The sequence below is a fragment of the Acanthopagrus latus genome, chromosome 1 (genome assembly GCF_904848185.1).
Source record: "Acanthopagrus latus isolate v.2019 chromosome 1, fAcaLat1.1, whole genome shotgun sequence".
NCBI classification, from domain to species: domain Eukaryota; kingdom Metazoa; phylum Chordata; class Actinopteri; order Spariformes; family Sparidae; genus Acanthopagrus; species Acanthopagrus latus.
The window spans coordinates 6,431,902-6,447,564 of NC_051039.1; the positions used below are offsets into that span (position 1 = coordinate 6,431,902).

Consider the following 15,663-nt stretch of genomic DNA (forward strand, 5'->3'; position numbering starts at 1 on the left):
ACTCAAAAAGAGTTTTGTGGAATCTTTGTAACGAGTTACCTGCTTGTTGTGTCTCTCTGTCCTGTGAAGGAGACACCGGAGACTCCTCCAGCTGGACTTTTCGCAGACATGGACTGGGGAACAGATCTGTGGGTAAGTTTGACAGCTGACACAGAAGAAGTCCTCAGGGAGAAGTCATTTTTATACGTACATATTAATATAAAAATACCTTAAGCGTCTCTTAAGAGTCGGGTCGCCCTGTGGTTTGTTGTCGTCGACACTACATGTACACGGGAGTCCTGTTTTTCACCGCTCGGCCCGGGTTAAGTAATCTTGGAACAACAGCAGGAGTCTTTCTCTAAAAGACTGCAGCCAGAGGATTTCGCAACCCCTGCTACATACCTTATCATAAGCAGAGGGGAGACAGGAGACGTTTATGACTTCATGCCTACCTTATCTACTGTTAGGTAAAGGTGTATTCCACCAGCTTTTTTTCTTTTCTTTTTTTTGCTTTGCTGGAACCTGAGCACATCACATCTCGGGCTGGCTGGTGGTTTGTGTTGTGGTCTGTCCTCTGCATCTGGTCAGTGACAGTCATCAGGTCAGACAACCTCCTCATCATCATCACTTACACCATCAGTGGTAAGGCAGCATTAAAGTTAAAGGGCACGACCGAGGGGTGGCCACTTCCTGATAGATCAGTCGCATGTTTCGCTCTTAAAAACACAAGGAATTAGTTTTACAGTTTCTCATTTTCATCCCACCAGCAGTCCAAAACATAAAGACATCCTGTTTACTGCTCACTGAAAGGCAGGAAATCCTCACACAAGAGAAGCTGAAACAAGAGAAAGTTTTTTTGTTGTGTGTGTTGAAAATGGTTCTAAATCTGATCGCTAACAGATGACTCGCACGTTGTGTGTACAGTGTGCGTCCGGGCTGTTGGACTGTTCATGGTAGTTGGTTTAATGGGCGGCGATGAAGAGCAAGCAGGACTTATTTCCCCCAAATCCTGCTGTGATCGTGGTCAAAGTCTGAGCACATGCCTCTGGGATTATTTCACAGTCAAACACAGAACTGGGTGAGGCTATTGTGTTTTTCGTGCTGCTTTTGTTGGGAAGGAGTTGAAATTCGAAAATCATTCGGCAGCTGCTGCTCGGGGCGTGTTCGACAGGATCTGATAAACTGCGGCTTCATCAGACTTAATTGTGGGAAAACCAAAACATTTCATAGCTCGAGCTGAAACCGGCGGTTGATTATTCACTCAGATCAAAAATAAATCTCTGCAACTATTATTTTCACTCACAAGAAACCTCCTAGGATGCGGAGGCTTAGTTTATTACAATGCAATATTGACTCAATTAAACAAAAAGTTAATGATTTGTGAGCGCATGTCTTCAGTAAAAGTGCCCATTTGGGTCTCAAGCTTTGTCTGTTGCTTCTGTTGCTATGGCAAGTTTGAGGAAACAACAGATTCAGAGAATGTTTCTCATTATTTCAAGTTACTCCATCATGATTTTGAGATTCTGAGTCGTTGTTTTGATATTCTAGGTTGTTATTTGTAGAAGATTTCTCATTATTATGACTTTGCGGATCTAATTTTGTACAAATTGGAAGAAATGGATCTTCACACGCAGCTAGTCGAACCAACAAAGCCAACATCAGCTAAGCAATTTGTGGTGTCTTTAGAGTGAAATGTGAACAGCCGACATGTGTGATGTGACGATAAAATGTCGCTTGAAAGTGAGGTAAACTCATATTTCAGAAATATAACACAACACACCTCAAATTGCTAAAAGGACAATGTCATTACTAGATTTGGATCTACTTTGAAACACACATTTCTCTAACTACGCATGTATATTTACAACAAACTAATACAAACGTTTTTTTTAAAGGCCTGATGTCTCAAATTCTTATCTTATGCTTGAGGTTGTGTTGTGTCCTGTTGGCAAAACTGATGGCTTTCATGTAAAACACGACTGCAAGAGTTTACTAGCAAAGTAATTTCTTAATGTTTGAATCTATCTAGTAGTGTCAAAGAAGTTTACACTAACTTGTAAGTACAGCTGGTGCGACACACTGCTGCTGTGCTGTAGCTTTCACTATGACTGAGGTGAGCTAGAATCTGACCTCAGACCAGCCTGGATCAGGAAGCACAGATGCTTCTGTGGTACGTCACGGTGAGGGGCGGGACTAGTCCGACTGGTTCCAGGCTTTTTGAGAGGCCCCTGGGACCGTCAGTCACAGGGCGGAGGTTCACACTGAGCTAATGATTATCTCATTCCTGAACCCTCTCTGTCTCCCTATCAGTATTTCCTCCTCTGACACAAACATGCAGATGTTCTTCAGTAGAGTATTGGGGCGTAGTAAGTAATAAATGCATGCAGGAGTATACCTCAAAAGATTTTTCACAGGCTCTTCAGTCTCTAGCAGTTTGTTTCTCATCCATTCGTGCACCTCGTTCACTCTCTCCTTCCCGCTGCTGGCTTTTAACAGCCAAGACATTTTCTCACTCCATCTTCCTATTATGTTTTCTTAATCCTGTTCCTTCCTCTTTCCCTGCCTCCTCCCAGCTCTCTCTCGTATCCAGGACATGGCTAACTGTGTTACTGTATGATCTCCATTTAGCTTCCCCCTCCTCTGAGGACTCAATATCTATGTCTCTGGCTCCAAAAGACCTTGCAGCACACACATAATTGTACTTCTATACTTGTGAGGACCCTCAATGATATAATGTGACCCGTAAGCCCTTTACCCTAACCTTAACCATCACAACTCAATCTCTAACCCTAACATTATAAACAAAACCTTACAACTAAGTCTTAACCTTCAATCAGCCCTCTGAAGTGGTGAAGAGGCCACAGTGTCCCCACACTGTTGTTCAAAACCTCAGTGCTCATTATGTAGCAAGTACAAGAACACACACACACACACTGACAAAACAACCGAAAGGTGGGGTCTTTCTTTGTGTTACGCAAGAGACACAACAACAGAACCACCCTGGTGCTTTTGTGCGTCCAGGTTCTCATGTGTCATTTTGTCGACGCCGTTCAGTTTTTGTGTTGACATCCGTCCTCGGTGAGACCTTCACCGAGTGTCCTGACTGTCTGTGGATACAAATCAGTGGAGACAGAGAGCGCAAATGTTACCTGTCCAACAGGTTTGAGAGGCTGTGTACGTGTGTACGTGTGTGTGTGTGTGTGTGTGTGTGTGCGTGTGTGTGTGTGTGTGTGTGTGTGTGGGTGTTGAATGCAAGGATGTGTGTGAAGAGAGAGGAATGTTGAAAGTAGGGTTTGCTTTATTCTCTGCTACACCTTTGTACCTTGTGTGTGTGTGTGTGTGTGTGTGTGTGTGTGTAATTAGAAAGAAGGGCGGATACTACCTGTGTGACCTCTGTGTGTGTGTGTGTGTGTGTGTGTGTGTGTGTGTGTGTGAAATTAGAAGGGGGTGTGTGTATGTGTAGGGCTATTTTTAGCCTCACAGTCTTTATATGTAGCTCATCCTTAGCCTGATGAAGTGTGATGCCAAAGCGCTCAGTTGATCGACAGACGATTGATCAGCAGCCATTTTATTTAAAGTATGACCAGTTTCAGCTCCAAACATTTGAATGTTCTCTTGTTTTTTTTTTTTACCCGTCTGTGACATTGAAGTGAAAATCTTTCGGTTTTGTTTTGGACAAATCAAGACATATTACGCCGTCCCCTTGGGCTCTGGGGAATTCTGATGGGCATTTTTTTCTGACCGTCATGAGTCAAAACAATGACTTCAGTATATAGAAAAGAATCGGTAGATCCATAATCAAAATAACGGTGGATTCCCGCCCTCAGTCCAACACAGGTTTTGTTTTGTGTCAGCAGTTGTCAGAGTTTGCGAAACATTATTGTGGATATTTGCACACTTTGTCAGACACTCCCTGGTTTGTCTGGGAGTCTGCAATCAGAACAAATAGCATAGTGGTGATGAAATGATTGGTCGACAATCAGTACATTTATTTGACTATTAAGGGCCAGCAAAAACAAGTTGTAGATACAAACACTGATAAAGTTTCAGCAACGTGTTTGAGGTTACAGATGAATTTGAGTTTTTTTTATTCTCTCACTCTCTGGTTTTGGCTTCGACCGACTCCTGAGGGAAATGTTTGGTTCTTAAGCTGCTAAATACTCAGCTATGTTCTCCATGTTGTCATCAACTGAGTCTGTCTGCTGTGTGGTTCTCTGCATGTAGTAATGCAGTAGGATTTTAGATATTTTTTTACTGAAAATGCCAGCATGAGAGCAGTAAGAATGAACCAAAACGATTAAAAAAATGTGGGCAAAACAAAGAAACAATGAGCCGAGACTCTGTGAAGCTGAGAGAAGCTGCAGTTTTAGGTGATTATTCTCTGTGGATTCATCTCTATGAGTGACGCCTTTCACATCGAAATGTTGTTTCCACATTGGACTTTCATATGTTGTTATAGAAATACTGCTTATAGCTGCTTCTGTGATCACTTATCAAGCAAAAAGTGCTAAATATTAACCAATTCTAGCTTCTCAATGGTCCGGATTTGCTACTGTTCTGATGTGAAAGTGAACCGAACTCATTTGAGTTTTGGGCTGTTGGTCAAGTCAAAGAAGCAGTTTCATGACATCACCTTGGGCTTCAAGGTGTTGGTCATTTATCAACTGTTCTGACATTTCATTGGTGGAAAATGATCAGCCGATTAATCAATGATGAAAACAATCATTAATTGCAGACCTACAGTTTATCTACCTCTATATCTCTCTGATGTATCAAAACTATTTTACCAGACGTGTTCAAATCAACAGTATGTTACGACCTCTTATTCTTAAGGGAAATCGGATATGGAGACATTTATTTACCTTTTCTTTACAAAATTTGAAACAGACATGTCAACAGAAGACCACTCAGTCAAATAAAAAGACTGATTATGCCGTTTTGTCCTTTGATTTAACAAAGCTGCTCTGTTGTAGTTAGCGTTGCTGGGTCAGGCGTGTGTGAGCTGACCAATCAGAGGAGGCTGGATATCCAGGAGGAGGGCCTGAAACAGAGCGTCTCAGACAGAGTCAGGATACAGTGACGCAGCACTGGACAGTTTGAGGAAACCGATGTGTTTTTGGAGCACTAAAGCCTGTAAACCTATTCTAGTAGTAACCCAAAATAAAATTATGAACCTGAAAATGAGCATCTCCTTTTCTCTCCTCTCTCCTTTCTCCTCAGTCCATGAACAATGTAAGAATTGAGGCCGCCTTACGCAATGTGTAGGACAAATTAAGATATAAATAAAGTATTTTTTATGTAATATCTGGTGTTTCAAAAAACCTAAACCAAAGTTGATTTTTTCAAAAAGATAATTCTGTCTGATTCTGTCTGAAGTCCAAAAGCTGAAATATTTGGTTTTTGTTTCACATAAGACAAAGAAAAGCAACAAATACTGAACAAGGATAGAGTTAAGTACAGATGAATAAAGAAACGCAAAGAAAACAGAAAGAAGAATGGAATAAGATGCAGTACCATCACAAGCAAAGTAACAGTCACACATAGTTCCCGGTGTCAGACTTGTACAGCAGCCAGCTTCACTTCTTCTTTCGGAGGGTTTTTTTCTTTCAGTCTGGTCTTCAGTAGATGAAACTCATGACTGACTTTTAAGGTCAAGTTTGACCCTGAAAAGTCTCCTCGGTGTCATTGTGCATGTGATTAGTTCAGTGTCAAGTTGCATTGTCTTGATTTGGACTGTGCACAAGTCCTGCACTGATGTAACCATCCTGAACTTTAACTTTACATGATCACAGAGCTAAAACAGAGCCACAAACCTTTAGACTACACTGTGTCTCCACAGAAGCCTCCGGTGTTTGTGTGCATGTGCATGTATAGAAACAAGTGTTTCTGTGTGTTGTTCCTCTCTTAGGACCAGTATGATCACATCGACAAGCACACACAGTCGGGCCTCGACCTGCTGGAGCGTTACATAAAGTTTGTGAAGGAGCGGACAGAGGTAGAACAGAACTACGCCAAGCAACTCAGGTCTGCAACTTGTGAGCTTGTTCCTGAGCCTGATATTTACATGCATGTGTTTGCATCTTTGGGCATTTATGTACGTATGTGTGTAACAGAGAGTCACACTGCTTCTTTTTCATCGTCTAACAGGAGTCTAACAAAGAAATACGCCAAACGAGGGAGCAAAGAAGAGCAAGATTGCAAGTAAGAGAACCTTTAAACATCCAGTGTTCATCATGTGTCCCTCACTTCCTTTATTTCACATTTCAATTTTAGAAATAACATATAAAGTAGGAAGGATAACAGTGGCAGATTTACTGAATGTTGATTTCACAGAAGAGAGAAGAAGAGAAGCATGCTTCTCATTTCTAGGTGACAGCTTTAGATTTTGAAGACAGGAATGACAAATTAAGCCCTGAATTTGAGTATGCTTCATTTATACGGATTATATAAGGATTGACAAACAAGGAATGACCCATACATTTACTAAATGGATCTATTATCTATTATCATAACTTCTCCAAACAGAACAAGAGTGGGAGAGTTGCTCCAAATCAGTGGCTCTCAAACTTCTTCTTTCACGTTCTTCAGAAGCCAAAAAAAGTTCCCACATGCCACCCAACATTTTTTTTTTCCAGTCATCAACAATGACATTAAATAACGTAGTTAACTTGAAAGGTTAAGCTGCGTTTCCACTGAAGTACTCTGGTATGGTACTCAGCGTAATCCCTAATAACTGTACCTAAACACTGTGGCCACTGCAGACAGTGCTCTTAAACGTAGGCGGGATTTTTTTTTTTTTTTTACTGGCCGACTTCGTGGTAACTGCGTTCACTTTTCCAGCTGTTGGGAAACAACAGGGGAGACTGCTCTGAAATCATAGGAAGCTGCTGCCTTTATTGACTGACACACGGCGACCTTTACTGTACATTACTGCCTGACTGACAGCATATACACACCGATAACCTCGTCTTCCTCTGCTCTGCTCGCATTCACCTTCACTTTACCTCACGCTCCATCACTATCTGTCTTTTGCTTGACCACTCGATCTCTATTCACAGCATACACTTGTAGATGTTTATTACAGCATGAAACAAGCTTTTTCTTGGCAAAGGTCTGCAGACAGTGAGACAGAAGACCACTGAAAAAGCAGGAAGTGAAATCCTACCGGCTGTTCTGACCCAGTGGCCTGCAGGGGTCTGACTGCACCTGATGGTATCAGATCAGTGTGCTCGGTGGCGGTCGAGTGGTGACAGAATAAACAGGACGGCATGGAACGGTTGTTTTTGGTGCTTTTGACAACGGAAACGCAAAAACAACCACTCCAACTAAAAGACTGCTCAATGGAAACAGTGCTTCACTGCTGTAGTAAGTCTGCCAGTTAGCCAGACATGCTAATGTTCGCATTCCTTTAGCTTTTGCTTTTTTAGTTTTTGCTCTCGTAGGAAAAGGCTAAACAAAAGACTAACCTGCTGTGCCTGCCAAGTAGCTTTTGGAAGCTGACAGGCACTTCCCAAATCGATTGGCAGATGATAGGTGCCAACCATCTGTATATCAGCATCTATCACAGGCTAACTTTAACCAATCGGATCAACAGTACAAGAGCAGCATCACCAGTGGAGCCAAATCAGACTCTCTAAACCTCTAAACCAAGCCAGCACCTGTCAGTAGAACCAACTGGGACACAAGCACATAGCTGGCAATGCCTGGCAAGATGGATTAGTGGGATCAAGCCTCGCAAGATAAATAAAAGATACCATCCTCCGTCCTCAAATATCTTGAGATACAGAGTATTGCATTTTTCAGAGGTAAATAGGGTTCAGTGAATGGTCAATTAAATGTTGCTCTCTTCAGCTGTAACGATTTTACAAACTGTCTGTCCTCCCTGCCGCAGATTCAGCAATCACGCGTCGTTTCAGGAGATCCTGAACGAGCTGAACGACTACGCCGGCCAGCGGGAGCTCATCGCTGAAAACATGATAACCGGCATCTGTGTGGAACTCACCAAGTACCTTCAGGACCTGAAGCAGGAGCGCAAAACAGTGAGAGAGGGAGGGAGAACACACGAGGGAGGGAGGGAGGGAGAAGAGGGGGAGGAAAGAAGTTAATCTGAAGTTTGGAAAATTGATGCACTGTGTCATCATCTCAAACCTCTTCTGTCCCCAGCACCTGTCTGATGCCAAGAAGGCCCAGCAGAATTTAGAGAGCACCTTTAAACACCTAGAAAGTGTGAGTCATGTGTTGTTGTTGCTTCTTGTTGCTGAGACATCTAGTCTGGCTCACATGTTTGTCAGAAAGATTGGTATCTGGTAATGCAGATAGATTTTTGTGTTTTTGTTGAGTTCAAAATCAGCTTCTGACGGGCACATCAGAAAACATTTATCCATCATTCATTCAAGTGTTACTGTTTTTGTTTTGTTTTTGTTTCCTTGGGTTTAGATAGAATATCTGAGACTTCTCTCTCCTACCTGGTTCTAATTTGGTCATTGAAATGTAGTTTGTGCGAGTGAAAAAAAATATTTTCTTTGTTTCTGTGACGGGAAACTGTTGACAGCGAAGTCTGTGGATAATCCGCAGTGAAACAAGAAACACATGTCGCTGCTGAATATTTCAAATTTTGCTACCACTTCCTATTAAAGCGCCCTCACTTCAATGTTTATGAGTCTCAAGCCAGTTTTAACCCAACCAGACCCAGCTTTATATTTGATGGATTGATTGTTCATTTCACGTGATGCACGTAACCTTCCCAGGCTTACAAGGGATGGGATCACAGTTCATGTCATTATTATTTTACAGCACCGTCTTTACAAAGATATGCTGCCTTCTCTCCCAAACTTGACAAAGAAAATCAGCTGAGACGAAGGTTCCCTTCCTGAAGCACAGCTCAAGTTAATCAGCATGAAGTGAGGACGTTTTGGTAAAAATAGCAGATCCCTTACGTCAGACAGAAAAACAGGAAACGGACCTCATTCTTAGTTTCACCTAGTTCACACAACAAACACAGTCTGTCCTCTGGAGTGACATTAAACCTGCCAGCCTCTGTGTGTGTCTGAGCGTAACTGTGCACTCAGGGATCTTTGCCTTGTGTTTAAATTATACTTCACACAAGGTTCCACAGTATAACTCTTGTTTATGAGACAATAGGTGCGTAGTTTAAGCTTAGACCATATATTCACAAACCCTTTTACTTCATGCGCATGAAAATTCATGCTCCCAATATCCTGAATATCACAAAGTAAACTGTTCTGGAAAATGATTGAGAAGTCGGTCAAATAGATCCTTTGTCCAGGAATGACCATGCGAGAAGTCCTAATTAAATATCTTTTCAGTCTATTCCTGAGGAGAAGCAGCTAACATTTATTTAGATCAGTTAGAAACCATTAACTGGAAAAACTTTACGTGTTGCCAGTTTGTCAGGACAGTGTGTTAATAGAAAGCACAGTGTGTATCTCACTTCCTAATAAGTCGCCAACTTTCTATTAATGCAACCAGCAAAAGTTGAAAATCATTGCCAATTATAAGATCTGTCAGATTAACAATTAATGCATTTTTTAACAATCCATCAAATCTTTTAATTTATACTGAATGGATTTTAAGTCCAAACAGTCCAAGAGAGAGGTCGACCTGATGATGAACAAAACAAGTGTCCTACACCAGCCAGGGATCAATTTCAAAATGAATGATAATAAAAGCAGCAATTACAGCCTATAAATCTCTTACAGAGGACTTAATAGCTTTATAAGATGGTATAGTAGTTTTTTTTAATGTTGTCCACAAACCAAATTTAATTCTCACTGCGACATCTCAGATATCTCAAAGCCAGATTAATCAGTCTGTCTGTCTTACCACCAGATGTAAATGGGTTCATATATATCATCATTTGTATTTTGTGTTAATGGATCCGTAACCATACCAGCAAAATGTGCATTATTTATTATTTAATAGCCCCTTTGCATTTTTAGTACCCCAATGGGAATGAATCCCTGACTTTTATAGTGTTAATACTTGTAAAGCTGTATTCATTAAAGTGTCGATCTGTGTGTGTGTGTGTGTGTGTGTGTGTGTGTGTGTGTGTGTGTGTGTGTGTGTGTGTGTGTGTTCATGCCCTGCAGACGAAGAAGCGTTTTGCCAAGGAGTGGGCGGAGGCTGACAAAGCCACACAACAAGCGGAGAAAATAGAAAACGACCTCAATGCCACCAAATTTGACGTCGAGAAAGTAAACACAAACACACAAACACACGCGACACAAGAAACTTATTTCACACTTTTTGTTTTTTTTTAAGATATTTCTTAGTCAGCATCCTTGAACTGTCCTTGTCTGTCTCTCGTTTTGGCTGCTTTACGCCTCCTTGTGTCTCCCCTCCCTCCCTCCCTCCTTCCACCCCCTCCCTGCATCTGTTCTCCCACTTTGCATTTTGTTTTGCATCTCTCCATTCGTCCCTCTTCCTGCATCCTTTCATCTTCCCCTCCCTCTCCCCCATCCGCCGTTCCACCCCATCCTTCGCTCTGAAGGCCAAGCAGCACGCCCATGCCCGCACACACACAGCGGAGGAGTGCCGGAACGACTACGCGGCACAGCTCCAGAAATACAACAAGGAGCAAAACTTCTTCTACTACACAGAGATACCGCAGATCTTCAATGTGAGACGGTGACACGCATTCACAATGCGGGACAACCGCACACACCTGTTTTAGTGGCATGAAACCAAACACACCCTTGTTTGTCCTTCAAAATGTAACCCAGCGTTTACACATTCAGAATGGGGACAATATGAATGTTAAGGAGTCATTGTGTGTTTGTGCGCCGGGCAGAAAATGCAGGACATGGATGAAAGGAGGATCCGGCGGCTGGCGGAGGGATACTGCCAGTTTTCAGACATCGAGAGGAAGGTGCTGCCCATCATCTCCAAGTGTTTAGAGGGAATCACTACAGCAGGGAAGAAAATCAATGAGAAACAGGTAAATGTTGTACTCAGTTACTGTAGGGGTGTGCAGTGTCTGCACAAAAATTAACGTAGGCCCTAAAATGTAAACAGCCGTACTAAACCCACCGTGATGACTTTCTTTTTCTGTGTACACAAGTTTATAAGGTTTATTTATGCAATCCAATAAACATTTCTGTAATAGAAAAACCTCATATTGATTTAAGTGTGTCTGAGAGGTGTTGATTTATCTCCCTGGTCATTTTGACAGCAGGATTCTTTTTGTTTTATGGATTTTTCTTCCTCATTATTTCAGACATGGAAATTAGGTCAATTCACAGTGAAATTTTACTGTTTAAAAACATTCTGTGAAGAAAAAGTGTAACACGAAAACATTAGGCAAATTGTGTTTTTTGGGGGGGGTTCTCTGTGTTTTCGTTTTGCTCACTACGTGTCTTTAGTAACATTAAAAAGCAAATATCAGCCAATATACCGTCAGAAACCTCAAAAATCCAGGAGCAGTTGGTCCGGATTGAGCGCCTGAGGGGAACTCTGCGCCCACACATCCAAATCCAACGCTTAACATCTAACTCTGACTGTTTGTTTGATGTCAGCGAGTGTCTGTTTGTCTCCCCGCAGGACTCGATACTGTTCATAGAGCAGCATAAGTCTGGTTTTGAGCGACCTGCAGATGTGGAGTTTGAAGACTACACCCAAGGAATCAAACCGGCAACCTCTGACTCAAGCCTTCACCCGCCCAAAGTGCGAGCCAAGCTCTGGCCTTTCAGCAAGAAGAACAAGGTAAATTTGCTCGCGTCAGACTCTCTTCTCTTTGAGTTTACATAAAAAGAGCGGCGTTTCAAGGACGAGACGTTCACTGCTTCTCTCCTCTCTCCTTCGCCTGCTGCTGAATCTGACAACCTGAAAATCCTCTCAGTCCTGTTCTTTGAATGTGGCTCAACTTATCTGGGCTAACAAGTTATTAGCAGGCTAAAATTAACCCTGACATTTACAATCTAGATAATCAAACATCCAAGACTCTTTAGATGCAGTTAGCAGGATTGATATGCAAGTCTTTCTTGAAACACTGCATGCTCTTATTTTGGAAAAAAAAAAATTAGCAGATAATGGAAACAGTCGCACAGCTGAGCACTGTAAGGGTTGTAAATAACGCATGAGAAAATAGACTGCACTGCCCATATTTCATGGCGTAAAGAAACATGTCACCCTGTGCAACTCTGCGGTACATTAATGTGTTTTTAATAGTGTTCAGACGACAATTGAGGTTTGTGGCTCGGAGGAACAAGATGTATTTCACTGCTGTTTGTAGGGTTTGTTGACACAAGAAACATAAACAACAGCAGATTTATCCTTTAATAAGTGACATGTCTCAATATTAGATACAGTTATGATTACATCAGCACATCTCTAAGCATAGGTGTCGTGTTACAGCTTCAGTAAACCTGTATGTCGCAGGTTTGGCGACATGTTACAGATGCGTGTTTAAGATGGCTTCAAAGTCTCATGAGCCGAATCAGGAACCAGCTCTCTGCTTGTGTCTTGCTACTGTTAACCATGGTAGATGTGTAAAATGACACTCACGTGATCTCATAACAATGCTTTAGACTGAACACACGCACACACACATGCAACTCAGCACGCATTCCACTCATGTCTTACTCCACCACCCTGTTGCCCTCAGGGGCCAATTCTAATTCCAGTCTGCTGCACAGACTTGCCCTAAAACTCCCCACGCTCTCTAACTGCTCGTCCGCTTTGCTGCAGAAATCTCTGCATCTGTTTGACTCACTCCTCTCTTCTTCTTCTTCTTCTTCTTCTTCTTCTTCTTCTTCTTCTTCTTCTTCTTCTTCTTCTTCTTCTCCTGCTTTCCTCTCATTACCAGTGTAATTTTCTCCCTCCTTTGCCCCTCTTCCTCTTCCTCCTCCACCTTCTCTTTTTCCTCCCCTCTTCAGTTTGCCCGTCCGTCTTTCTCTCCTCCGTCCCCTTTCCCATCGGGCAGCCTCCCCCTCTCCCTCACGAAGCTGCAGCTCACCCCTCTCTCTCTCTGCCTGAGAGAGTTTAATCGCTCTGTCAAACCCAGGATTTCCACCTTAAAGATCTTACACAAACAGCACTCGGTGAGTGACGACATCTGCCCCGGTCCAATCCACATCCTCCCCACGCTGTCATGTTCTCTAAATGTATTCCCTCACATCTCATTAAGATAAGCTGTTGCACGTGGATGTTCGTACTCTGTCTCCAAAAAACGGTCTCCATGTTTGTTAATAAATATGAAAGTGTGTTTCCCATGGACCGTATTCAAACAGCGGCCATTTTCCTCTGACGTCAAGCTCAGGGTGGGAATCTCAAATGTGGCATAACTCGGATAAACTTTGGGAAATGCGTTAGGAATTCACCTCTTCCAGACATAGGGACGTCTGGTCATATTTCTAAGTAAAACAACATGTTTGAAAACCCAGTAGCTAATGTTAGCATTTAGTTGCTTTCTTACCAACATTACCGTTGGATTATATTCAGTGTGTCTTATTTTCAGGCTTAAATAAATGTGCACAAGGTGTTTGTTGATGTTTGAGAATTAATTTCCCCATCATATCCTGTGACACTGTGATACAATAATGTTAGCTAGGAGGTGGTTGAATACCACAGAAAGATTCTGTTAGACAATTGCTAATGTTAGCATTCAGTTACCTCCTAGCTAATGTGATGGTATGATAGTGTCACAGGGTACGACAGGAAAAGGCGTAAATTAATTCTAAAACGACAATAAACATATTGGGCAAATGTATTTAAGCCTGAAAGTGAAATGCACCGAATGTTATAAGATGGTAACGTTAGCTAGGAAGCAGCTAAATGCTAACGTTAGCACATGGGTTATCAAATATGTTGTTTTACTTTGAAATACAGGCTGGTGTCCCTCCAGATTTTCACTATTCAGTTGCTAATCAACCAGGAAGCAGTTAAATGGTATCAACATGTGTCGGGTTCCCTACATTTATACAACCTGCGCATCATTTGAGCTTTCTACCCTGAGCGCCATGTCAGAGGAAAATGGCCGCCGTTTGAATATGATCCATGTGGTGTGTTAGTTGTACACCTGTCTCATACTGTTTGTCCCTCTCTTCATGTCTAGACATCGCATGCTGAAAAACACATGGTAACAATTATTATGGTTACAGGGTAGACCTAAAAGGTGCTTAAATAACAATATTATGGTGTTGGATTACTTTAAAATAGATTACTTTTTAAGGAGTAACTCCACACTGGATCATGATGCAATGACCTCCGGGGGGGGAAAACAATGTAAAAGCCCAGTCACACCAGAAAACTGCAGTCTGAAGTTCGTCCATGGCTAGTTGGTGAACCACTGTAGCTGCAGCGCTAACAGCTATCGTGTTAGCTAGCCAGGAACATGCAAGAAACTAAAACTGCTCTCTCGGGGGAAACTTGGCATTATTATTAACTTAAAGTGTTAGTTGACAAGAATTAACTGTTAGTTAGCAAGATTTATAGCTCAGTCTAGTGTGTGTGCCTCTATCATAGGCCTATTATCATATCCTACATTTGCTCTAAGCATCCAAGTTTTCCCAAAATTACTACCATCTTTGAAAAAACAGCTTATTTAACAAAATGATCAGGCAGATGGTGCTGACTTTCAAGTGCATGGTACAAATTATTGTGTAAAAGTTCCTAAAAGTTAACCTGAATGCCAAAGAAATACAGATTTACTTTGCTATTGTTAGTGGAGCCACTGATCTAGCTAATTCTGCTTGAATGAGGTTATTTTACTGCAAAAATTGAGTCATTCATCATTCATTCATTCATGCTGGTGTGACTGGACTTTTTGTGATCTCACCTCAAATCATAGTAAAGTGTGGTCAGGTGCAAAATTATGTGCAGGGTGCAGTTACTCTTCACAAAATCAAATGCATTTATTCAATGGAATAGAGAACTACTTTTCTATTTAATGAGCATTATTAACATTCTCTTCAAGCTAAATCCCAGAGAACCAAGTCTTTATTCTGTGATGCCATATTGATATATAACTTTTGAAACATGCTCTGATTTTGCAAATGCAAAGAAGCCTCAATCATCCAAACTAGAAAGCAAATCCATCATGTGTAGTATTTAATGTTATCTTCCACCTCCAGTGGAATCTCACCATGCAAATAGTTTCTATTTTCCACCCCACCATAGTAGAGAAAAATACATTTCCTTTCTGCTGCTTTGGATAATCCAAACAAATTTACTGTGAAGTACTCACTATTTGTCACTCTTATATTCTCTTCAATCTATAATTTCATACATACAAAAAAACAGTTAAGGAAGTAAGACCTGCTTTTATTACATCACATCTCACCCAGCTTTCACTAGCATATCTCAGTCTAGTGCTGAAGACACACTGGTATGGCATCACAGGAGAAAGAGTTTTATGTGTTGTTTCTGCCTATTACTTGTTTGTACAGTATACATCAGTCCACAGCTGCGGAGATAAAATTCAGAGGTATTCTTCTGGGATGTTATAAGATCGTAAACAATCTTTCTCCTCACTCTCTGTCTCTGTTTTCCCATCACTGCTGTCATAATAAGGTTTGTTTTCTGGACACGTAACAATTATGTGGCTCTGTATTATTGTTTTTTTGACAAACATGCAGCATTAAGCTGTCAGTCTGTGTGTAGACGTGTTATTAGCAGTGGGAAAGCGAGATAGAGACGAGGAGGAGTGACATCTGGTGGTGAAGGAGC

General features: G+C 41.6%; 1 protein-coding gene across 1 annotated transcript in view; it reads left to right on the top strand.

Moving 5' to 3' along the window:
- LOC119018310 (cdc42-interacting protein 4 homolog) overlaps nucleotides 1-15,663 on the top strand; it is a 22,222-nt gene continuing 6,559 nt past the window's right edge. Inside the window, exons 1-9 of the mRNA XM_037095860.1 lie at nucleotides 1-132; nucleotides 5,888-6,003; nucleotides 6,127-6,180; nucleotides 7,871-8,018; nucleotides 8,143-8,205; nucleotides 10,089-10,193; nucleotides 10,490-10,618; nucleotides 10,790-10,936; nucleotides 11,539-11,700. Of these exons, the coding sequence (XP_036951755.1) occupies nucleotides 109-132; nucleotides 5,888-6,003; nucleotides 6,127-6,180; nucleotides 7,871-8,018; nucleotides 8,143-8,205; nucleotides 10,089-10,193; nucleotides 10,490-10,618; nucleotides 10,790-10,936; nucleotides 11,539-11,700 (948 nt within the window). The 5' untranslated portion in view covers nucleotides 1-108. The remainder of the gene's footprint in view (nucleotides 133-5,887; nucleotides 6,004-6,126; nucleotides 6,181-7,870; nucleotides 8,019-8,142; nucleotides 8,206-10,088; nucleotides 10,194-10,489; nucleotides 10,619-10,789; nucleotides 10,937-11,538; nucleotides 11,701-15,663) is intronic.